Here is a 24587-nt window from a genome sequence, read left to right on the forward strand (position 1 = left end):
AGATGTATTAAGATGTATTAAGCAATGTATTAAGTCTTAATCCAAGAGTCCTCTATTAAAGACTTGTCCCCCGCACGGCAGGCTCCCCAGCAGGACATGAAGTGTTCCTTTTTTTAAATCAATGCCAGAACTGCGGCTATCAGCCAACATGTTTCCACACTGTGTAGAGAACCTGATTTTGTTTTCTGTGTAATACAAATTACACAAAAATAAATACAAAATAAATAACTATACTTATATAAAATAGTTTGACTATTTGGGAAATAGGCTTATTGGTGTTCTTATCGAGTGTGAGATGAGAAGATTGACACCCCCTAAGCACAGAGCTGCTTCCCATCTTTATGCCTCCTGGCTCAAGCTCCGTGCTTAACGCAGAGGGTGGTATCAGTCTTTCACATTAAAAAAAAAAAAAAAAAAAAAGCAAATCAGCATATTTGCCAAAATGCCAAACTGTTCCTTTAAAAAAAAGGAGAAAGTGAGTCTATTGAACAAATTGTTTGTTCATTGTGTCATTGAAGTGTGCAGGCGGTCGGGCGGGCGGAGTGCCAGAGAGTCTCCACTGAGCATGTCATGTTGGCCACGAAGCGTGAACAACTCCTTCAGCATGAGCACACTTCATCACAGTGGAAAAGAAGAGAATGAATCCACTGCTTGTAAAACATCCAAAGACCTATTCAGACTTGTTTGAGTTTCAGGGGGTTGATTCTAACGTTTTGGCCTCTGACAGCTGCTCTCCGCTTACCTCCATTTCCTCCTCTAGTTTTATACAAGCCATCGTTCAGTCGTTTTTTTTTTTGTTTGGTTCAACAAATTTGTCACAGAAATAAATGGCTGATTAATCAACAAAAATGAAAATAATTATTAGTTGTGCCACTTAGTTTGTTCATACTTATCAAAGCCTCCTACTCGGGCACCCCACACTCCTGTGGTGCTTCCCCAGGATCTACACTGAGGAAACATGTATGTCCATAGAAAGCCCAGTGTTACAGGTGAGATCCTTACACAATTTCTCTTGCCCTCCCATCACTGGCACCTTTCATTATCTTATGTCTGTCTCCTTTAGAAAAATATGAGGCTGCAATCTTGGTGTAGTTTTAGTTTCAGACGTGTCATTAGAAGCTCAGGTAACTGAAGCGGTGTAATCATGTTTTATTCAACTAAGATACGTAACTGAGGTCAAGTCTTTTATTTCACTGGTCGACCTGGAGAAGGTCGTGCTTTGATCTCTGCCAGGTTTGATTGATGCAACTTGCAGTAACTCACTCAGGCCTCAGCAGGAGAAATACCTGGTCCAGGTTCAGAAAGTTGCTGGCAGACAGAGCTAACACGCTCCGAGAGAAGTGACCGTATTACCCCAAATCTTCAAACATTTCCCAAATCTAACTCTGCTGTCCTGGCCCGTCAGTTTTTCACCTTCGTCCATCCTCTTTTAAATCCCTCCGTAAAATTTCGATTTTAATCTTTTGACATGCACTCGTTTTATAAGTTATAAGTTACTTACATCATTAATTATTTTAGGTTTTAACCATCTTCTACTGCTTTTTCAAGAAAAACAACGTAAGTTGTAAAAAGTAAATAATTACTATTTCATTGGTTAATTAATGAGTTCATTAATTAAAATCTAACAGATAGGAACAGAAAATTAATGAAAAGAATGGAAGCTGCTAGGATTGAGCTGGATAGCCTGCTGCTTTTATACAGTTCTCATTGTCATGCAAATCGCCTTTTAGATGAATTCAAATATAAGCTTTAATAGAGAAGGAGGTATAATCACCAGAACCACGACGGGGTCATGCAGAGGTCCGTCGGTGTGCAGCGTCTCCACGTCGTCCTCGATGATGTAGTGCCACTCCACGCCCAAGTCAATGAAGCTCCTGGACTTGACCTCCTCTCCTTTTCCGTTGAGAATGTAATGCCCCGTGGCCTGGTTCTTGATTGCTGCAATCAGTCGTTTGTTATGAGCCACTGACAAAGTTAAAACATCTTTACTCCATCAATTACCAAAAATCTGAATTACTCACTGAGGAAAAAGCTCAAATTGGGTGGGTGATTCATAGAAATCTCTAACTCCTGGCACTCGCTTAGAACGCCTGAACACTACGATCTCAACTGATTCATTCTCTGATTTACAAAAAACAAGCTGCCAAAATTCTGATAAAATAAACCTGTAAGAGGCTGAGATGAAAACGGGGCCGCTCATCAGCTCCTTTAAATACACCTGATTCTTTTTACTGTACATGCATCCAAAGGCTACAGATCATTAACTCTGGTGCTCCAGTCTTACACTTGCTCCTGCATTATGCTGAGTGACAGCAAGGAAACAGCAGCTGAAATCCCAGCCCACATTCAGACAATTTATTTACAACTTTTCACATTTATATAACTGTTCTAGTCTTTTTGTTCTGTTTGTGCTCAGTTCTGTTCTTTCCATTACAGAAACACCATGACTGCTAAAATAAAAGTCTGATGGTGCAATAAAAAAACTAAATTGCTGAATTATATTTTGAGATTTGTTTATTGTCACCGATGTTGCTCATTTTTAGTTTGTCAGGGGGTTCGCTGACATTACCTCTACATAATCATCTTTCTCTAAACTGAAAGCGAGTTTCTGTTTGATTTGTTTTGTCTGCTTTCTTCATAATGTGGACATGTTTTTGGTGTCAGGTCTTTCTTGGATCGTCCTCAAATGATCGACTTGATTTTGGAACACCTGTCCTGGTCGGGATAAATGTCAGAAAGTTTAGAGTTTTATCTTCTCTCGGAGAAAGCTGTTTTCCAAAACATTAATCTTCATAAGTTTAAATAAAAGCATCATTATCATTTAATGGTTCAGCATTAAACTATTAAATACAACTCAACTAAAGACCAGCTTATAGAAAATATTGTAATCACCCCTACTGCTGCTAGTAAGTTCTAACTGTTACAGATTTTTATTTTTATTTTTTAAATATAAGTTGGAGAAATAGCTTTGGAAATATGTCCACTAACTATTTAGTCTGACAGCTGCATCATGGTCTCTGATACGAGAGACAGTGTGTCATCACTAACAATGACTTATATCGCTTTTTATCACCGGCTGTATCAAACCATTAAAAGACTTGGAGCACAAGAGAGAACGATCTGAAAAGGTCAGGTGATCTAATGAAGCAATGTCTCAAAATAGCCCCGTCATGTTCCCATAGCACCTGTGCTCTAACTTCAGCTTTTAGATTCAAACCTGTGTCTGGCTCTGAGGACACGAAGAGTAAATTCTGATAACTTATTTGGCCAATGCTGCTACTGTAAATATGAAATACTGAGGCACTGACAGGAATGCAGAACGAACAGCGGGAAACTAAGTAATTATTAGTCCTTGAAATTAGAGCAAGTGAGAAAGTCTTTTCCGCAGTGATCCATCAGCACATGTCATTTCACAGATAATGACAGTGACAGCAGGGATGGATGCTGTTTACAAAACTACAGCAGTGGAAAATTCTGATGCTAAAATTGACAGCATAAGATGTTCACCTCTGTTTCACCTCTTCTTGTTTGTTTTTTTTTTTCTTATAGAACTTCAGGGCGTAGTCAAAATAAAGTCAATCACATCTTCCAGACATTTCCCCGTGATTGATGCTTCGTGATGACGATGACGGCAGCTCCGTCTGGCATCAGTTCTCTCCTGAAGCACAGAGCCACTGTTCCCTCCACCGTATCGTATTCACTCACACTCACACTGACCTCTCACTGGGCCCTTCAGCTTTGCACTAAAGCTGGAGAATTCTCCAGTCGAGAGGGCATGGTTATACTCTTCAGGAGTGCTATAGATAATCGCTATTATACAACAGCTGGCTCTGGCAATCTAATTTGATTGGAGGCATTTCACAACGGCCGAGACAGAGCACAACACGCTGCTTTAAAGGTGTTCTAATAACGTCAATGGCCAATGGAGCTACCAACATGGGCTGTGAGCTGCTTTCAGATTTGGTTAAGTCTTAATTAATGATATCAACAACGATTAGCTGTTCATGGAATTTAATGCAGAATTGGTATCAGCTAATAATGTTTTCAGAGGTGTTGTAAAAGACATCAGAAGCAGTCCAGGAGAGACACTGTCCTGCTGACAGAGGCGTCAGATCAGAAAAATGATTCTGTGGTTTCTTCTGCAGGAAATGGACTAATTACATATCTTGTCATTTAATAGAATCAGGAATCACATTTCTGCTATAGAATGTCAACATATTCTTTCTGAATATGCACCATTTATTTTCAGCAGTTAGCCAATTCTTATACGGTGACCCTTTAAATGCAATATATAGTCCGTGACAAATGCATGATTTACCTCAGTTTGAGTAACATCTGATAAAAACTACAGTGCCTGGTTGTGTCAGGAAGTCACTGAGCCTCTTTATAAAAAAAAAGAAACTACACTGTGTATTTGTGAGTGTTTTTTAAACATTTATGTCTTCGTTGGGAACCAATGGGTTTGATTTTAGTGACACAGACAGAAGAGGGACTAACACTCTGCCGGTTTTGGGCTTTTCATAATAGTTTTTGACACTGAATATTTTATGCTTCTACAAAGCCGACCTCCCAGACCTGCTGTAGCTGAGGTGCAGGAATCTCCCTTGATGAAGAGACTATTGCTACATTACCGGGGAGCAGGAGCTGAGCTTTATAAAACAACTAAAGTTAATGTGCATCGACCTTTTGCGGTTCAAAGAAGTTGATGAGGCTGCTTCTGAAAGGTCAGGCTTTTGTCAAACACTAGAAAGTCAATTTAAGGGTAAGGTTTACTCTTATCATAATTGGTTTGCATGAAATTGAAAGCCTAACAAAAGTAGTTTGAACAGAAAACAAAAGTTACTGAGACCCGACAGTAAATGCGTCAGCAAAACCTGAAACTTGAATCAACATATTATAAATAAACATCTTTCCATTTTCTTTCTTTTTAAATCCTCCTCTCCTTTCACATATGAAATAAAAATCAGAGACTCTGCAGTACACGCCAATCCATCCTAGAATTACTTGCTTAAACGTATGTGATTAAGTCTCCCTGACTGATTGAAGCTTGAGCTGGAAAACTGCCTCCTGCCTGTCAGAGCTTATCAAAAAAATCCACAGTCAGCAGGAGGCAAATTAGGGGCAATGACCAATTATTCAGAGCCTCTGAAGGCATCGTTTTCATCCTAATCAGCGGGGGTCAACACCTTGTGACAAGGCTTTGAAATACATCTCACTGAACCTAATTTGGATTTATGCATATATGAAAAATGGAAAGTGACTAGTCTCTATACTTTGGCAGTAGATTAACAAATGTAGTGACAGAGTGGGAGAGCACAGCAGCTGCTCCCTCAGCTTTTTTATCAGATAATAATGCCAGAGCAGGAAATAAAAAGACAATCTCGATGGCTCGGCCCGGGGCAGACATACCGCCTTATTATCGCTCCTATGCATGCAAAGTAGAAAGTGACTGTTTCTGTTCTTACTGACGTGTTCAGTTTCAAAGCCCGCTGAGGCAAATCAGCGATTTCTATAAACGCCTGATTTTAATCACATAACAGTTACACTCAGAGAGGAGAAAAATATCTTCTTCTAATGTGTGACAGTGAAAGACAAACAGTCGGTGACGAGCTCAAGCTTTAGATTCTTTCCCATTATCTCATGTCTGTACATAGATGTCATCACGTGCATGTTTGAGACTCTTTTACAGGGACTTTTGTTTTAAATCATCAGCTGGGGATGTTTTCAACCAGCTCATAGAATATTAAGTAGCCTAACTACAGCAGATAAAAACGGCTCAGTTGGCAAAATCTGTGATCATTGAGTAGAAACATGAAACCGGCTGTTAGATATTTTTGTGTGAAATCTCAGACGCCATTGTTTAAAAAACATTCCCATACTTTCAAACTGTCAATCTGCATAATCAGTTATGTGCTGTGCCAGAACAGAAACAGGCAACAGTCAAGGCTTAGCGAACAGTCGGTCGGTCGGTCGGTCGGTCTGTCTGTCTGTCTGTCAGTCAGTCAGTCAGTCTCCTTTTTCTGTCAAAAACTGACTAAACAAACTGCGTTAGCTTTTGTTTTATCTGAAAACAGCCACTTGGGAATTTGTCGCAAAAAATGTTTAAAGGCTCATTCACTGAAACACTGGGGTTTAGATGAAGCAAAGCAAAGAAAAGAGTTTTTTGGCTACTTTCATAAAAGCTGTATGTGTGATTGTGTGTGTATTGTATGTTTTTACTTTTTACTCTTTTTTTTACAACCCCGTTATTTCAAGGATTTTTCTTGTTCTGTTAGATATGTAGGACTTTTCCCTACTTCTCCTCTCCTCCTACTTTTTGCTCAGGACAGGAGTGTCAGAAAAGTGACTTAAGCGGAAATGTTAATCTCACAGAGCTCTTTGAAAAACACACCGCCTCCGGCTGAGGAGATCGATGCTGACCTGTGGACCTCGTGAACGCTGAATAAATCATGCTTTCCCCGGGCCACTCGCAAAACAAGAAACAAAAAGATTAGCCACCTCTTTCATGCTTTCAATCATTCGTCTGACAAGTTCTTTATAGAGATCCAGATATTCTACGGTTTGTTTGCAGGGAATAAATAACTTCTGTCTACTTTTCTGACGTTTTGTTTTTCAAAACTTTCACATTCGTACTTTACATTTAGATGGATGCTGAGGTACTTTTTCCAAACTGAAGGTTTGATAAGTTGTATTTGTTCATTAAAAGCTGAATTAAGAAATATTTCTATATTAGCATGGGATCAACTGACTACTCGTGTAGTAACCCTGAATCTCTTGGGGCTTTGGACTGCTGTCCCGATTATATAGATTTCATATTTATCGATTAAATAAGACGGCTTCCCATGTAAGAGCTGACATTTTACCGACCAATCCAAGCACTAATGACCTCCTCGCTCCGAGGCCTCAGTCACGCTACTTCCTCTCCTGCTCTCAACAAAAAACAGACACAGTTCCTATGGCTGTTAGAGCTTTTTGAACATAAACATTTATCAGTATTGTGCATTTGCAAAAACCAGCCCGACTCCTCTGACTCTGTGCCACTGTTCAAAATGTTCCAGACGTGAATCCTGCAGAGGTTGTTCTGAAATATGAAGATACTGTATTTCATGCTGTTTTATTCCATGTTTCTCTTACTCTGCTTATGAAAAATGGTGCTAGACTATGACTGAATCCACCTCAGTGTAAATAAAAAAATAAAAATACACAGCAATTCTTTCAGTGGAGGGAGAACCCACTACTCTAGAAATCTCTCTTTAATAGATTAATGAATAATGAATGAGCAAAATGAAGACTCATTTTCTCAGCCTGGGAAGTGACAGGGAATAAATTATGTAAAGTCTGTAATCTATGATTTTACTGCGTATGTTCCCATTAGTCTTCCAGGAAGACATGGGGAAGCTGGTGACGAGCTATTTTTAGGGATCCCGTGTGTTCATACGTGCATACGTGTGTTCGTGTTATGAAGTCACACTTACCAAGAATTTGAGGGGAGGCCTCATGTTCTTGGATGATCACATGTCTAGCTCCAGGAGGAATGAGAAACATCTTAAGGTAACCTTTGCCAAGTTTGTAGCAGCGGAAGCAGAAGGGAGGGGTTAGGAAAGATAAGACAGAGACAGGTAAGTTGAGCAGGTACAGAAATAATCCGTTTGTTTGCAGAGGTGGACATCGCTCATGTTTCAGAAGTCTTTGTTCACTTTGCTCTACACAGAAGTTTGAAGAAGTTCGAGGAAAACAGAAAACGCTATGTCGGCCTTCCCCTCGCTGTAGAAGCCTGCAGGTAGACGTTTTATTGAAACAGGCCATAAAGGTTTATTCATATCCATCTGCTGTGTCATCAAAGGATTCCTGTAAAAATATATCCTTGTATGGCTATTACACAACTTATGATCATGAAAGGAAGTCTTCAAAGTGAACTGCAGCTACCTTCCTTTGTGTTCATATTGATTATGTGCAGTCAGGATGTGAATGAATAAGGGCCTTCGGCCATGTTTCAATAAGGCACAGGTAATAGTTTTTTTGGACTATAGGGCAGCAAAGTCTCCTTCTGTCAGGGATGTCCACCACTTACAAACCTTTTGTGACTCACCCAGTACATTTCTAGAGTCTTCTGTTTCATTTAAAAACACATTTCGAGCTCCTTTGGGCAAAGAAAAGGCTCCTCTGGTCTTCCCTTCAAAATGAGATGAATCAGTTAGTTAGTCTCACAGTTCGTCCCCTCCTCTCCATTTCACCGCCTCACTGTCCCTCTGCAAAAACATCACCTACAGCGGAGGCATATTTAATTAGCATAGCAGGGACCAGAAGGAACTAACACTGGATGAGTAGGCAACTGTTTTCGCTGGTAGGCTGAGACTTGCCAATCACCGTGGCTGAACGGCAGCGGTGTAATTACTCGCCCCGAGATTTGACAGGCAGGTCCAGCAGTCTGGGGCCTCCTGATGCAGATGTAGCGCCGGCGCTAAGGTGATTATAAATTCTACTGGCACACTGTTGCTGGGTCGCATGAGGTAGCAACAGGTGGCAGAGCGACAGATGCTGTTGCCACCGCTACTGCTAAAGACATAAACTGCAATCTAACAGTTGGAAAATGGCGAAAGATGCCCTCTCACTTCTGAGGCAGGCAATTTCAGAACCAGCAGAAATTGCAATCTGAGGTTTTTGTAGGCTGATAGAAAATGCAGCTCACAAACTACATGTATAAAAAGACCCTCTGAGTGTTGATGCGTGGGCTGAGCCGAGCATCAGTGTGCCAGTTTCGGTTCAATCAGTCAGCTGCTAGGTGGCCAACAACATCCTAGACTGCCTCCAAAAAATGTCTGCAGATTTGTTTCATGTGACACTTCAAAGTTAGTTTGTTAGGCAATCGAAGCAGCTGCTCGAGAGGCATTTACATGAAATGACCACAATTTCAAAAAAACAATTTCTTCCAGAGTTTCTGAGACTTGACTGTATAATGAGCCTATGACAGCTACTACAGTAGAGTCAGACCTAAACAGACACTTAATTAGTAACAAAGGAACAGAAGAAGCAGCAGCTTATTTCATTCATGTCTCTAGGTGTCTACAACGTTAGGCATCCATCTGCACTAGAAGCTGAACAGAAAACGGTAGGAAAGAGTCTGTGAGGGATTCAGTGGCGCTGGATACTTGCATATTGTGTTTTCCAACAAAGGGCTTTCTTTTTGGGCTCTCTTGCTTAACTGTTTCCCTGTTAAAAAAGGTGAGTGGTTAGATGAGAGTGAGATGTTAGAAAAAAAAATAAAGGAGGACTGATCACAGTTTTCAACAAAGTGCACTCTGCCACGGTTTGATGAAGCCATCATCATGTCCAGGCTCTAGAAACGCCCGTTTCCATTTTTCTCGGAAGCTCTCTCTCGACTTAATAAAATCACTTCCCTTAAATAAAAATTTAACGATAAATTATTCATGACAGTTGAGGCTGGAATCAGGAATGGATTTAAGAAGGCATCATGAAACCGTTGCGAGTAAATGTATTGTCATTCATTAAGATATGATTTTCATGCTGATGGTTAACGTGAAGACACATTTAAAAAAAAAAAATAATAAAATAGAAAATGAACCACTTACTCACACTCCAGCTTCATACTGCCTCACTCTGTGAGTTTTGTATTGGCAAGCAAAAGTGGACCAAGCTCTGTTTGCTATAACATAGTGCGTGTGTGTGTGTGTGTGTGTGTGTGTGTGTGTGTGCGCCCTGCTTGGCTGCAGAGAGGAGATAACCCGAGAGAAGTGGATTGAATTAAAGTTGGAATGAAGGGTTAGCATAAATTGTTAATAAACGTACAAATTTGATTTTAAAAAAAAAAAAGAACTACATTAATAAAGAAATTAAAGTCGGGCTTAATTAGTTCTCTGCTAATTAGTAAGGGTAATAATCCAAATGAACCCAACTGTTTGGAGTGACGGCTGTGACAGCTGTCAGATACTCAGCACACCTCCATGCCGCTCTGCACCCTCGCCGTAGACTCATTTATTAGCAGCGAATGCAAATTCGGCACGTGAGGGAATAGGAGTGACGCAGAGATCTGCAGGAGGCGGCTGCAATTTCAGAAACACTTTTGTGATCTCAGTACGACCCAACAGGGCTTCTTTCTTTTCCATTTCAAAAATACTCAATGCTATCATAACTTACGCATTTCCAAGGTCAAGGAGGAACCTTCCAGCTCACCTCAAAACCTGTTTAAAATGAGTCTGCACTGTGGAATGAGAACACAGCTGTAGTTTGAGAGCCCCGACCAGGAGAACACAGTACTGAGGCAGGAAATCACGCGCAGGCTTCCTCTTTCATTTACATTTGTTTGTCCTGGCTTTACTTCTGCAACAGCAGAGCTCATAAATGTAATATCATTACTGAGTCTCTGTCAAGCTGTTGTAATATTCACAGTTCATACAGTTTGTTATTTCACAAAATCACACACAAGTGTTTGTTGCATCCACCTCCTGCATCCTGCAAAGGCAGAGGAACGGTGTTAATGTCATTTTCTGAATTGTTGGCTGAGAAAGCTGATTTGCTGCAGTCAGGGTGAATGAGCTCATGGGGTTACGGTTGTATTTGCTCTCAGCTGTGTGAATGAACTGCAGAGTCAACTGCCGGCTCCCTCACTCTTTCTCATTTCAGGAAAATAAAGGTGCTGAGCTTCCTTATTTGAGTCCAGCTGCAAGCGTACGATGTGAGGTGTGGAATCTGTGTGTGTTGCTGTGACAGGCCACATTCAGTGCAGTTTATCACTGAATCAAAATTAGTACTCTACAAGAGGGGAAGTGTTTTTTTGTTGTTTTTTTAAGTCCACTTCAGTTTTAATGACTGTGAGTCAAAGCTAATCTTCATTTTCAGAAATCAGACTTTGTTAACTGGGCTGGTTTTCAGATGTTAAAAGGAAATCAAACGAGAGCCAGTAACATGCTCGGAAAATATTACCAGAATGTGTGAAAGGCCAAAATGAATACTGAAGTGTGGTGCCATGATCATTGCTTGAATCTGTTCTGCTAATCAAGATCTGTTTTTAAGCACTTGCCACTTTGCCTTTTTTAATCAGAGCTTAAAGGATTGCATGCTATTATTAAAGCTATAGAGGTGGAGAAAAACTGCACTCCACCCTTAATTTCCTCAAACTAGGTCCTTTCAAATTACAGGCCTATATTTTATGCAAATTCAAGATATTTACTACATTTATTACTCAGATTCTATGTGGAAAGTCACATGCAGAGGAAGCAGTGCCGGTTTCCTTGAAGTTAAAGTAATGGATGAGTAAGAAGTCACACAAAAGAGAATAACCATAGCCAAAAAGGTTTAAACGTCGATTCATCTGCAGACACTGTGTTCATGCTGGCCTCGGTGGATTCTTACCAGCTTTCTTTGGTGTTCTGGTGAAGGTTCCTTTGACGGTGCGGCAATGGGAGTTGTCCCCACCACAAACCCCACATTTGTCCTCAACTTTATCGGAGCCAATTTCTCTGTCACAGCCAACTTTCTGGAGATCAAAAAAACAAACAAACACACAGTAACATCCTCTCTCAGACACAGTAAGTGAATCTTTTTGTGACTTACGACTCTGGTTCAGTCTGTTTTGTTTGTGTGTCTCATATTTTGTCTCATAGCTCCGTTGGGGTGAGGCCACATTTCTGGGATTCTTCCGCTCAAAACAAATCTTTCTACTGTATTTGCTGATTTTCTAATACTCCAAAACTGTTTTTCACATGTCCTAAGAAAGGAAAATAAATTTCCCAATTTTGCTGTCAGGTTAAAGATTTGTTTTTTTAAACATGTTTTTTGGTATTGGTAAAATATTTGGCTAATCCCACCAAAATAATTTCCCTTTAGATGCCAAACTGTTTCTCTTAATAGCAGCCAGATTCTTGTAGATGTGTTATTTGACATAAACTGCTGTAACACTTGAATGCTTCATGAAATTGCAGCTAAGCTGAGATGAAAACAGGGCTGCAGCAAGGATGACATGTACCTACTTACGTTGCGGTACGCTGACACTCTAATTAATTTGTGCTGCTCAGGGGGGAAATCTGAGGACACGATGGACGTGATGGATCAAAGCAGCTTTATAAAGCTTCTCTTTTCTAAGATTCCTGTTCCTAAAACAGCTGTGAGCGAGCACGCTGGATCCAATTGAGGCAAGTTCAAAGCTGAACCTGATGCTGATCGTGCTGTTTACCAACATCGCACCGTGCGATTCAATGAAGTCCTTCAAAGCTTTTGAAACTCAAACAGCCTGTGCCCGTTAATGTGCATGATTACCTCATTCGGTTTTTAATATGTCTAGAATCGAGTAGCTTAAGCGAATCCTTACCACACATTCTCCACGCACGCAGATACTGTAGGCATCCTTGTAGGAGCATCGGGTCCCATCATGCACCAGCTGCTTCATGTATGCCACGTCCCCCGTCTCCTTTGACTGGCAGTACAAGTGGCACCTCTTGCTGGCTACAAGACAGATTATTAGATCCTTAAAAAATATTTAGGCCAGAATATGGAATGGGAGGAACATTATAATAAGAAACGACAAAGCACATTTAGTATTTCCTGCATTTGGAATAAAGAGAATGTGGATGAATCCCACTATTTTACTATTATTCCTTTGTGCACACACACCAATCTAAAGCGCTTGCATTAACAGTCTGAATTCACAAAAAAAAAAAGACCTTGTATAAAACCACATGGACTTTCTGTTGCGGCTTATTGTTAAATAGTGCCGCAGTCTTTAGAAAAGCTCTTTACTTTTCACAGAACAATGGGTTCCCTCTTTACCGTCTTGCCTCCCTGCATTCTCTCTGTGGGTTTTCTTACTTTTTTCTACATGAATGACTTTCAAAACTCAGACCAATTTAGCTGCAACAAGGGGCAAATAGCTCCATGGAGCGAAGCCAGATAAAAGCAATGTCTGATACAGAATAGAGATGGAAACAGGATATAGGTTCTGTATATCTGCACAGAAGTGGCCTGTCACCTTTGCTGAAAGGGCACATTTTGAGGTTGGATGACTTTGCATACTGGCACAGTGATGGGAGACCGAAGAAAAAGAAAGGAGAAGGCCAAAGGAAAAGAATACAAAACCTAAAAACAGAAAATAAAACCAGGCACAAAACATACTTGAAATGTCCCCTCTGCACAAAAATTCTTGATCAGTACACAGAAACGGTCTCAAACAGCTGGGAGCATCTCAGCACTGAATACACAACACATCTCTTTTGTTCTGGCTGTGAGAATCCAGATCCCTTGCCCTCGTCAGCTTTCACTATTCTTTTTTGGCATAGAAAAAAACACAACCAGCCACATGCTGGAACAAACAATCTGCTGACATTTTTCTGGCTTACAGTCGGGATGCTCGTAGGGCAGCCAATGATGTTTGGCATTTTGGAACTCAAAGTGGGAGTTGCGGAGCTGGCACTGCTGGGCTCGGAAATCTTCGAAGTGCTTGGGGCAGTCGTCAGTGTTGCACAGCTGATACTCGTAGTTTACCCCCGGGCAGTCCTGGCCACCGTTGGACGGCCTGGGGGGGGCGAAACGGATGAACATCAGAGGAGCTGATCAGACATTTCTTTGAAACCAAGAACAGGAAAACAAATCCTGCTCAAACAGTGACGCTAGAAAGCTGAGAGGCTCATATGAAGCTTTGGAGCCCTGTAAGTTGTCTCAAGCTGCTTTAAACACTTCAGCAGATGAAGATATTGATTGTCAAGTCTTACAAATGCAGTTAACTGAACATTACTACCACCATATATTAATATTGCCCACCTATGTCGTGATTAATTCATCATAGTTCCTTTTTCCACAAGGTGCTTACATTATTTATATTAACCCTGCTTATATTTTAATGTGTAATAAATAATGCTTGACCACACAGGTCTGGAACGCCTTTCAATATTTAAATCTGACCATTTTACAGCTGAGAAAATTCTCTTATTTAAAGTTACCTTGCAGTAAACACAGAATATTTGCTACAAGGAGAAGAAGAACGTATTTACAGGTTTTTGGAGAACTACTACATATGTTTAAACAGCTTAAGAGGAAGAACAAGGAAGAAGAATGTGGAATAAAAAAGATGCCCACCTGCCTCTGGTTCTGCTGCAACAATTTTGATCTTTATTTATTTATTTTGAAATCTGTGGGGTACTCTTTTAAGTAAAATTTTGGTTTGACAGTAAATTAAAACCAGTCATTTCTCAAACTGTAACCACACAGTGCCCACAGGACAGTTCAAAACAAGGCTCGGGAGAGTGTTTTTGTGGATTTGCCATCACTGTGCTTCAGACCATACTAAATCTCTGTCTCAGTATTAGACAGGAATCCTTCAAGGTTTTAAACAAGGACCTCAACAAAACAAATTATCCAATTATTATTATTATTATTATAACTGCCACTATACTGTTATTCCTACCTAGTTCTATTATTCACGATGCCTCCTAGAATTAAATAATCTCATTGCTGCTTTGGTCACTTACGCTGGGTTGTTGCACTGACGTGTCCGGAAGCGAACTCCGGTTCCACAGGAGCGCGAGCAGGAGCCATATTTGCTCCAGGAGCCCCAGGCACCGTCTTGTTTGACCTGATTAGGGTTTTTCCACATGCAGTGACCTTTATAGCACCACTACAGAAGATGAGAGGGTTGGAGGAGGAAGAAATGTAAGCCAAACGAAAAAAAAAAGCCTCCTTTCTGGACTCAACAAATGATAATACTGGGAAAAAATGCAAAAACACTACATGGCCAAAAGTATGTGGATCAGAGTGTCTATGTACTTCTGGACTGAGACTTTTTTATTTTTTTTATTTTAAAGTTTGGGCAAGGTGCCTTAGTTCCACTTGAGGGAAATTTTAATTTTACATAATACAGTGTTATTTTAGACAATAGTGTGCTTCCAACTTTGTGTCAAACGGTTAAGGGAAGGGCCCTTCCAGGTCCATAAAGAAATGTTTTTCCCAGTGTGGTGTGGAAAATTTGCCTGGGCTGCACAGAACCCTGACCTCAACCCCATCCAACACCTCTGGGGTGAATCTGAACAGTGACTGCGAGCCAGACCTTATCGTCCAACATCAGTGTTGGACCTCACTAATGCTCTTGTGGCTGAATGGGACCAAATTCATGCAACCAGGTTCAAAAATCTAGTAAAAAGTCTTCCCAGAAGAGTTTTATAGCAGCAGACTAAGGCCCATTTGCCCATTTTTAGTTTTGGAACAACATACGAGTCAATAAAAATACTCAATCTACATATTTTGGGCATTGTAGTGTCATATGTAAGAGACAAACTCACCTTTCCAGGAGCACACTCCGTCCCATCGAGAGGTGGTCCCTTCTTGGTTTTGCAGAAGTAAGGGTTGTCCGGGTGACTGCACCACAGTTGTTTACATGGGTCAAACGTACGAAACTAAAACGCACAAAAGAGGAAAATCATCCAGTGTTAAGGTAAGAGAGCTGGCAGACTGTATATGGAAATTCAAGCATGTGAAAAATAGCTTTGCTGCTCACACTGAGATGTATAACCCAAGGCTGAAAGGCAGAAATGAACTTGGAGTGTGGAGTGTGGAAAATGGCCTCTAAATAACAGCATCTGTCAGACTTTCTTTTCATCTGGTCTGAGGCATTGTGTTACATCACTGATATCAAAGACGAACTCCAGCTATGACATTCAGAAAAGGTTTGCACAAGAACCTTATTACTCACTGTGCACATATGCAAATAAAGGCTCAGGGCTGCGGATTATGATGCTTTAAGTCAGTTTCATATAAATAAAAAAAAAAAAAAAAAACAACAACAACAAACAAGACAATGTTTAAAGTCTGATAGAAAAGGTTTGTAAGTATTCCACAGGCACACTCCTCGGTATCACCCCACAGACTAGATGGGCTCCACTATCAGCCGAGTGGATTGAAAAGGTTTTCTCTGGGAACAGCTTATTGTTAACCTCGCCTGGCAGGCAGGTGGGCAGACATTTGTTTGGGGGATTAGAACAGAACATCAGGCTGATGAGAGAGAACACAAAAATTGGCCTTTCAGCTGTCAGGGGGCATCCCGTTGCCAAGAGGTTTTTGTGAACATCGTGAGCCCCTGTAATGACTTCTAAGAGCTGTTTCTTTCAGCTGCTCCAGATGTATAGAGAGTGCAACTGACAACAGATTGGCTGAGGAGTGCCGCTTCACAAATCCAGGTATCAGAAAACAGGTGCTCTGTGGATCCAAGGACATATCATGAAACTGAAAAAAGAGAGAGGTTAGACTCGTACTTTGCTCTGTGATGAATAAGTCATCATGAAAAAAATACCGAGCTTCACTGTTTTGAAAAGAATTTAAAAAGCCTAAAATAAACGGGCGCTCGCAGTCTTCAGCATCTTCATGTCTGACACATTGTTCTCTCTGTCATGAAACACTTTCACATCTGCAGCTAATTCACAATGCAGATGTTATTCTTCTTGGAAGAACCATGAGGACAGATCAAATAACTCCCGAAATAGGTGCCACAACCTGCAGTATTACGTAATGACTTTTTATTCAGTACAATTAAACAAACCGTATTTTTCTATAGTTTCATCTTTTAAATATGAGCTCGGTGTTGAAATTGCTGAAAATGTATATGGTCACAAATTTTCCTTGCTTTCCTGCAGTGCTTATTTTCCACTCTGTGTGATTATAGTCTACTCTCCCTTTTTGTTTTCCCACTGAACCCAGCGCCGCTGCTGCAGCAGCAAAGACTTAATTTCCTAAGCTGATTTTACTGTCGCTGATCTTTCCACCACAACCTGGCACTAACACCGAAAATCTCTGCTTTGCTAAGTTTTGAAGGGTGCTAAAAGATTATGTAACTATCTCAGCCAAATACAGTGTTTTCTTTTTGTTGGTGTTCATTCAGTGAATCTGACAACACCACATGATGTGAAACGAAACACCTGCCCCCCATTGTTTTCTCTGGAAGCAGCATCTTAACGACCCTCACTGGGACATGCCACAGTCCTGCAGCTTGGCCTTGTCCTTGTGCGCTTTTCTATTGGCTGCAAAACTCTTGTAAATATTGTACACACTGCACTGTTGGTCCACTGTCCACTGAAAACATTTTAAAAACGTTTCTATAATATCTGCAGATGGCAACTACACTAAAATTAAGGTTAGGGAAAGACTGTGGTTATGGCAAACAGGTCACGGCAAAGCGGCTGTAACAACCGGGTCCGTGATGGAGCAACAGTTTGTGGGTATTTTAATTTAATTATATGAAACTCGAATTAAACACAATACACACCACTCATGCACAGCAACCTTCTCACTGCTTTCTGCTTTGCTTCAGTACAAAGAGAAGAACTTCTACTTCAGCGCTGAACACTGGAGCTGGACAGACACTGGGCACTGTTCAGTGCACAAAGATGAGCAGAACACAAAGACTTGCACCCATCAGCTCTGCTAAATTTAAGGAAGTTTGGCCCACATCTCTAATGTTCCTGGACTGGATTTAAAAGCTTACTAAAAACCCTGACCCTCAGACGATCGGCATCAGAGTCTATTATTAGGTGTATTTTACTGAATGTATTTGGATTCTCTAAGTGCTTTCTAGTCAAATCTGCCATTAGATGAGGACAGACCTGGAATTATCAGAATGTATTATCAGTATTAGTCTGTTGAATTCCTGAATACATGCTGTTACTCGTGTAAGAAACCAGGTTTTCACTTCCACTAAATTTCTTTCTATCTGAGCAGTAAAATAATTTCATGACACCAGTAACAACAGAACAGAAGTGTTCTGTTGTTCAGTTCACCTCGACTGGGGTCACTGATTTAGAATTGCCTCCTTTGTCCATCTCATTCATTAGGACTTCAAATAGCTAAAACACTTGTGCATTTGAATCCAGCTGAGATGAATAAAACTGTCGGCTGCAGCCGCGTCTCCTTTTCCAATCTTCAGTTCAGTTGCTCAGGCGAGTGACTCTTTGTTTGCAGAGACACATGAGACAATTACCTGGAGTGAATTATTATTTTTTTTTCCTAAACAAAATAAACAAAAACCTTTTTAACCTGTGACACAAATACAATCCACTGGGCTCTGATACAAAATTGCTGTACAGCGGCTCCCATTACCCCAAAGGCAGCTCTGTTTTTGCTTTGCTTACATGGTGCAGCCACAGAGGAGCCCTGGAAACTGCCAGGGCTCAAACAGCTCATACACGTCGGTCACTTCGAGCTAACCGGGGGGTCCGACCTCAGTTGTTCAACAACAGGAACGCCCCCCGAGGTAAAAGCAAGATGTGAAAAATAAACAAAAGCTGATAGTTTGGCGTGTTTGTGTGTGTGAGTGGTTTTGTGATTCTGTGTTTGACCACAGCAGACCAGTAATCAGCGTTTCCGCGTCAATGCTTTAATCTCAGCAAGTCCACGGTTGGTTAAATGTGGAATCAAAGAAAATAAACACAGCTTTAAAATATACAACCGGTGCAGAGTCACAGCCTCCACACTCCAAAAAATACCTGACACAATGCTTCATTTAGTCTTGTTTTCTGATGTGAAAGTCTTTTTTCCCTTAAAACAGCAGGATAATCAGTCAGGAAGCTGCCATCAGTTTGCTTGTTTCCAGCATAGTCTCACTTAGTGACAATTTATTACAGAGGTGAACGTAAACAAAATTACTACAGTGCTTGAGTCAGCAGGCTAAATGACTTGCTGAGGTGGGGAGATCCCTGCACACGGCGCTTTCATCCAGTATCAGTATCATCAGAGCATATTCTGATGAAAGTCTGCAGGGAGTGAATCTTAAAAGTGATGCACTGATTAGATGTGTAGGAATTCCTTTTTCAAAAAACTGAATGTCCAATCTGACATAAAAAACACTGGGCGTGCAAATCTAAAGCTGTAATTTTGCTTTTTCCTGAAACTTAATGAAAACATATCAGTTACCACCTGAATACAGGTCAGCTTTCACAAGGAAATCCTCAGGAGGCACACACGCCTCCATATATTCTCTGAAGATATTAATGTACACAAAGGGACAAAAAAATTACCTGCACGCTGATATCCTAATCCTAGATTTACTTTTATCCTACACAGACACGGCCACGTTTCATCAGCATAATGTAAATCCTCAGCCTTTCCTTTTTGTTTGCTCTCTCAAAGAGCCTCCGTTTTCGCTGCTGGGCTAAAAATGAGGCAAACAGACTCCTGAGACTTATGTTGTTGATTACTAATGTCAATAAGAGCTTGGTTTACTAATAGATTTCATCGAGTTAGAAACAAAACAGATTTTATTGGTCATTCTTATGCAAAAATGTTGAAACAAGTGTGGAAATAAATAATAGGGAGATGTCTGTTCTATAGACATACGGCACTTTAGAAGTACCTGCTGGAGCCTGGTGCTGCAGTGTGTGTGTGTGTGTGTGACTGTGTGTGTGTGTGTGTGTTTTAAAGTAAAGAGTACTCAAAACCCTCTCATGTTTTTAGGATTCAGTGCCGGCAGATGGGGACTATCACAGCACAGGTGCTGGGGGAAGCAGGAAAGCAGTGCTGCTGTCTTAGAGGCTTCAGTTGCTCCTGTTTTGTTAAGAAAATCTGCAGTGCACAGAATTCAAGATGGAATCAATTTATGGTCCATAAAATCCCAGAAGGCACTGTTGTCGGGTTCCTGTTTGAAACGTAAGAGCACTACAACAGGAGAGTGAACGCTTTGATTTTTTTAATCAGTTCAGTACCTGCTGCCGTTGGTTTAATTTGCCGGCTCTCAGAAATTCAAAATGAGGTGTGTGATTGCCAGAATTTCCACTATGGTAATGTCAGAGGTAAGAGATGTCTGCAGTGATACGGTGATTTCCCACTGCTTATAGGCTGTTTCTGGGGCTGAGACGAAAAATGTCTTGGTTGAGCAATAAATGTAATTTATTAATTACAGACATTATGAACATCTAACAGTTGTAAATTTACTTTGATTGATTAATTAGTTTCAGAACATCACATGAGCAGAGCCAAACTGGAATGTGCCTTATTATAGAAATAAATGATGAATATCAGAAGTGTGCTAGCATACGAAAGAAAACACATATATTGCTATAATATATGCAGCAATAATTAGCGTACATCAAAGCGCCCATTGATGTTCATGGAAATTACGTTAATATACAACTAACGTGCAACAGCAAATATGCTTGGAAAGGAAGCGAGAAATGTTGCTGGTCTGTTGCAGTATCAACACAAACAGACATTTACACCTGCGGGGCAGGTTCTGAGTCTCCAGTCCAGCTGAGTTGTGGGATAAATCCAGTTAATTACGCACAATCTGCCCATTAAGGGCCTGAAATCTGGATGTTTTCTGTGCCTTGAGATCTAAAAACGAATCCGCTGTTTCACCATAGTACCTAATTGATTCGCACATCAATTGTTAATTTGAACAACACCTTAGCTTGGACAAGACAAATCAATTTGCCAATAGAAGTTACTTCAGTCTTGGTCATTATCTGAGGATGGAGTTTTAAACACAAGGTGAGGGTTTGGAGTGAAGACAGTTGTTATCTCCTGACCGTGGGAATAACAGGGTGCTAGAAGTGAACTGATCATGTTTGTTTGTTTTTTTTTTAAGTTAGCGAACTTTATCATGTAAAACTGTTTTGTACAAGATTATTGAATTAACATGACAACAAACACGTACTAGCTGCTGAGCCACCCGGTGCATTATCTGCCCACGGGGTGAGGTTTTAAAAAGGAAAAGGAAACAAACATCTGGCCCTTCTCATCATTAGATGCTCCCGCCGGCTGCAGTAGGTGAGTCTACAGGGTAAACACACTATAAGTTAACATCAGGTTCTTTTGTGAGGCAGGACGTCTGAGTATAGATGCAGCAGGCGTCTTTACGCGAGTCAGATCAAAAGTCAGAGAGAAGTGTTTGTTTCAGGCCACACTGATGAGAGTGGGTGAGAGGGATGGTAACCACTGCTGGAAGGTAATAAAGTACATTTACTGCAACACTGAACTGAAGTACAGTAGTTGAGCAAATGTACTTTACTGGCCAAAACGTTGTGGGTGCAAGCAGCTCATTATGAGCCATATATTGTTTTTATTTTCAAGTCACATCCAGCAGCAGTGATACACAGCATCGACTTTCAAGTGACAGCAAGTTCTAGTGGCCATAGCAATTATGGTGGGAGCAGAGGAGGAAGTCAGGTAGTTATAGTTATTCCGCGTAGAGAGGCGGTCGAGGTGGCTGGATGGGTCAACAAAACAAACCGCTGCACCTGCTGGAGTTTTATAAAACCCTGAGCCGCTGAGGGAAGAAAGAAGTGCATAAAGTTTCTATGCAGCAGCTGGTCTTGGCAAGTTCAGCGTGTTATGAAAAACACAAAAAGGGTAAACCAGAAAGTAACCTTGAGAGTAATTTGCAGAGTGCAAACAAAAACTCTGGTGCAGCCTTCATCCCTAGTGAGGCCGGATAACCAGATGTCCGATGAAATTCAAAATGCTTTCAAAGAAATTTCAACCTTGACTTAGTCATCAAGTAAAGATCTTAGAAAGAGCCCCCCCGTCCCAACCAAGGTCTCTGCCCAGTCCTTGTACACACACTCTCCAAAACTGTCAATCTAACACGCCTCATCCCCTGCACGTTTTGAGCGTTTTTGAAGTTCATATGACAGAAACAGGCCTTGTTGAAAGGGCATGATGCTCGCTGCGAGGCCTGATACGATCAACATCATCACCATCACCTCAAAGGGTGCTGTGAATTTCAGAGGTTTTCAACTCACTTTTGGTGCTTGTACTGTGTTTTGGAACAAAAACTTCTCTTTTCATTAGAAGTCAAAGATTAATAAAAAAAAAAAAAAACCCTACTACTACCAGCTATTTGTGTTTTCGACAGGTCAACATTCAACCAAATCTCATCAGAAAATGTTTTGAAAAGAAAAGGCTTAAAAAAACTTGCTCTCTATTAAAAAAAAAAAAGCAAATGATAAAATATTACTTCTCCAGTATTTTGCAGGGTGAAAGAACGTTTTATTCCTGATAGATCACAATTCTAACTGCCGTGATAAAAGAAATCGTGCCATAAATTGTGGGCCAGTGCGGATCACGGTGATGCACAGAATATGGTGACAGACTGTTTATCACCTCGCCATCTGCAGAGACGTAGCCAGATAGCAGGTGTGCCTGCGGCAAGGTAAGCAAATGTCTGTTTGTAGTGTTCACTAAACTGGCGTCTGAACCTGCTCGCATGAGTCTGCTGACATTTAAGAGAGTGTTTCATGGAAAGCTGCCATCATCATCATCATCTCACTGCAAAAAGCTCAACAGAACTTTGCTGCTTGGCTCATCTCGAGTACCATCTCCACTCCAAAGCCTGAGAAAGTCTGATGACATCTGATTCAAAGTCGGCTCTCTGAGAGTCTTTTCTCCTTTTACACTACTGAGCTTCACTCACAGGCATATTTTTTGGGACAGGGTACACACTGTGCAGCTCCACGCTGAATGGAAGCCCGATGGGCTGTACTCACTGAAGTGCAGATCTTATAGCCCACTCCAAAGTCAAATCGACACTGCTCGTCCATCGAGTAGTTGATGCCGGGAAGTTCAGGAAGTTGTGGCCAGTCGTGTTTGAAGGGGTCGTCCAGGAGACAGTCGTATGTGCTGAGAGGAAATGGAAAAAGAGAGTGACACAGCTGCCATTTACAAGGCAGATACAATGCATCACCCAAAACAGTAACCCTGGGAATTTAATTACCTGAAACGCAGAGAGAAACAAGCCTTTATTTAAATTAGGCTTTTATTAGCATTTATTCCTAATTTTCAAAGGTCGTCAGTATATTTTTTTTTATTGCATTTTATTAGGAAGTTTTCTGATCTGCTCCTGTTATTAGAATAATGCACATTTCCACAACAACATAGTCTCATTCAGCTGCTCTGGGTTTCTGCTGTTAACAGAAACACCGTTTTCCTTGAAGGTGTTTACAGTTCATGGTATTTTCTGACCTCACAACTCTGGAAAACTATGACTATGGAACTCTTCAAGATTTTGCATCCAACTCAAACTTTATTTCCATGCTCGGTGTTCAGCCTGCCTGAGCCCTGAGGCGGCATCCCCTCCAAAGCAAGCCATGTTTTGAAAACTTAAAGCAGATTAAATGTACTTGGATTCAACATTTGATTTCAGCTCTAAGTGAGCAGCAGAACACTTTCCAACATGCCGCTCACACGTGGCTCCTGCTCCCTCACTGCTACCTCACTACTTTCTAACTGAATGCTGCACAAGGCTCTCAGAGAAATTCAGTAACAACGGGTGTTTATCTGTCAGTTTGGCGACAGATTTGGTTACATGGGGCAAGGTGGTGAAAAGTGGCTCAGCTGCACTAAATCCCGGCTTAGCTGTTTTTTTTTTCGAGGAGAGGGGCAAAGCTAAACCCTGCTCAGAGTCAGACAAGGCAAAGCATGCGTCCCTCTTCTAAGTGTAAATGACTTCAAACATCTCATAAATTTCACCGCAGCAGTTGCCTCATCAAGCGGTCTCCTTCCCTTTGAGAACCAAAGCTTTCACATTTATGATCCCATTATCATTCTGCAGCAACACTCTTCGTACATTGATTTTTTCTCTGCCATGGATCTACTCATAATAGCCAGGAGCAGCTCTAAAAACAGAGTACTGTATGGCGATTGACTGCACATTGCCATTGTCATCTCCTCTCAGTAGCTTGGTGTTCATGCTCTACTGAACGTTCCCTGTCAGAAATTGATTCTTTCACAGCTGAGTGAAATATCTGATGCCTCTGAACCCAACACAAGCCGTGGATGCATGTGCTGAGCCACATATGGGCTGCTAACAGCGTCCTGTCTGTAGATGTCATGAAGCTGTTTTACACGTAAGAACACATTTCACATGAAGCGTATTCAGATGAATCCACGAGAAACAGCACGAGCTTCAGCTACTTCTGCTTTTCAACAGGTGCATTATGCAAGTGTTGGCTCTGGCCAGCCCCGTAAACATTCATGTTTGTCATCGACTGACTGATGTGAGTGATGGAGTCACACCATTGATCGGCCGGCCAAGTGCTGGGAGGTTCCCTATTGGCCGTTGCACTTTCAAAAGGAACTGAAGTGAACAGTTTCTATTATGTCATCATGGGGCGTTTACACGCAGTGTTTCCAACTTAGTCACTAGGTTTGCCAACTTTTCAGACCCTTTAGTGACTTATTTATTTATTTATTTATTATAAGAACACCTCGCACAAATCCAGTGACTTTTTGGAGACAAACTGTCTCGTTCTACATCCACATGATAAATGTAACTATCCATAACGCATAACTCACAGGTTTTGTATGATTTAACCTCTCACAAAGCTCTGATATTTGCTTGAAGGAGTTAGGCATTCTACAAAAATGATGTTAACTGAGACTGTCTATCACTGAAGTGTTTGAGCGCAGGTCTAGATCAAGGTTAAACACTGCTGAATATTTTCAGGTGTTAAATTAACCCATTTATTGGACTGGTTTGCCTCGATGGAGGTATGAGCTCTGAGTGCTTTCTCATCAAAGCTGTAATTTTATTATAAGTGCCTGTGACTCTCCAACCACATTATGTCCTTAAACCTCCTGACTTCATTCATTTGGGCTCCCAC

General features: G+C 41.0%; 1 protein-coding gene across 2 annotated transcripts in view; it reads right to left on the reverse strand.

Annotated features, from left to right (window-relative positions):
* adamts3 (ADAM metallopeptidase with thrombospondin type 1 motif, 3) overlaps positions 1–24587 on the reverse strand; it is a 136404-nt gene that overhangs the window by 33235 nt on the left and 78582 nt on the right. For both annotated transcript variants that reach the window (XR_005894322.1, XM_041042857.1), the window contains exons 10-17: positions 22473–22605; positions 15285–15398; positions 14478–14623; positions 13350–13525; positions 12326–12459; positions 11371–11494; positions 7476–7556; positions 1775–1938 (exon numbers count right to left, since the gene is read on the reverse strand). Coding sequence is in view for 1 of the 2 variants with exons in the window: in XM_041042857.1 (XP_040898791.1) it covers positions 1775–1938; positions 7476–7556; positions 11371–11494; positions 12326–12459; positions 13350–13525; positions 14478–14623; positions 15285–15398; positions 22473–22605 (1072 nt within the window). In the remaining variant the exon portion in view is untranslated. The remainder of the gene's footprint in view (positions 1–1774; positions 1939–7475; positions 7557–11370; positions 11495–12325; positions 12460–13349; positions 13526–14477; positions 14624–15284; positions 15399–22472; positions 22606–24587) is intronic.

Source organism: Toxotes jaculatrix, chromosome 7, assembly GCF_017976425.1.
Source record: "Toxotes jaculatrix isolate fToxJac2 chromosome 7, fToxJac2.pri, whole genome shotgun sequence".
NCBI lineage: Eukaryota > Metazoa > Chordata > Actinopteri > Toxotidae > Toxotes > Toxotes jaculatrix.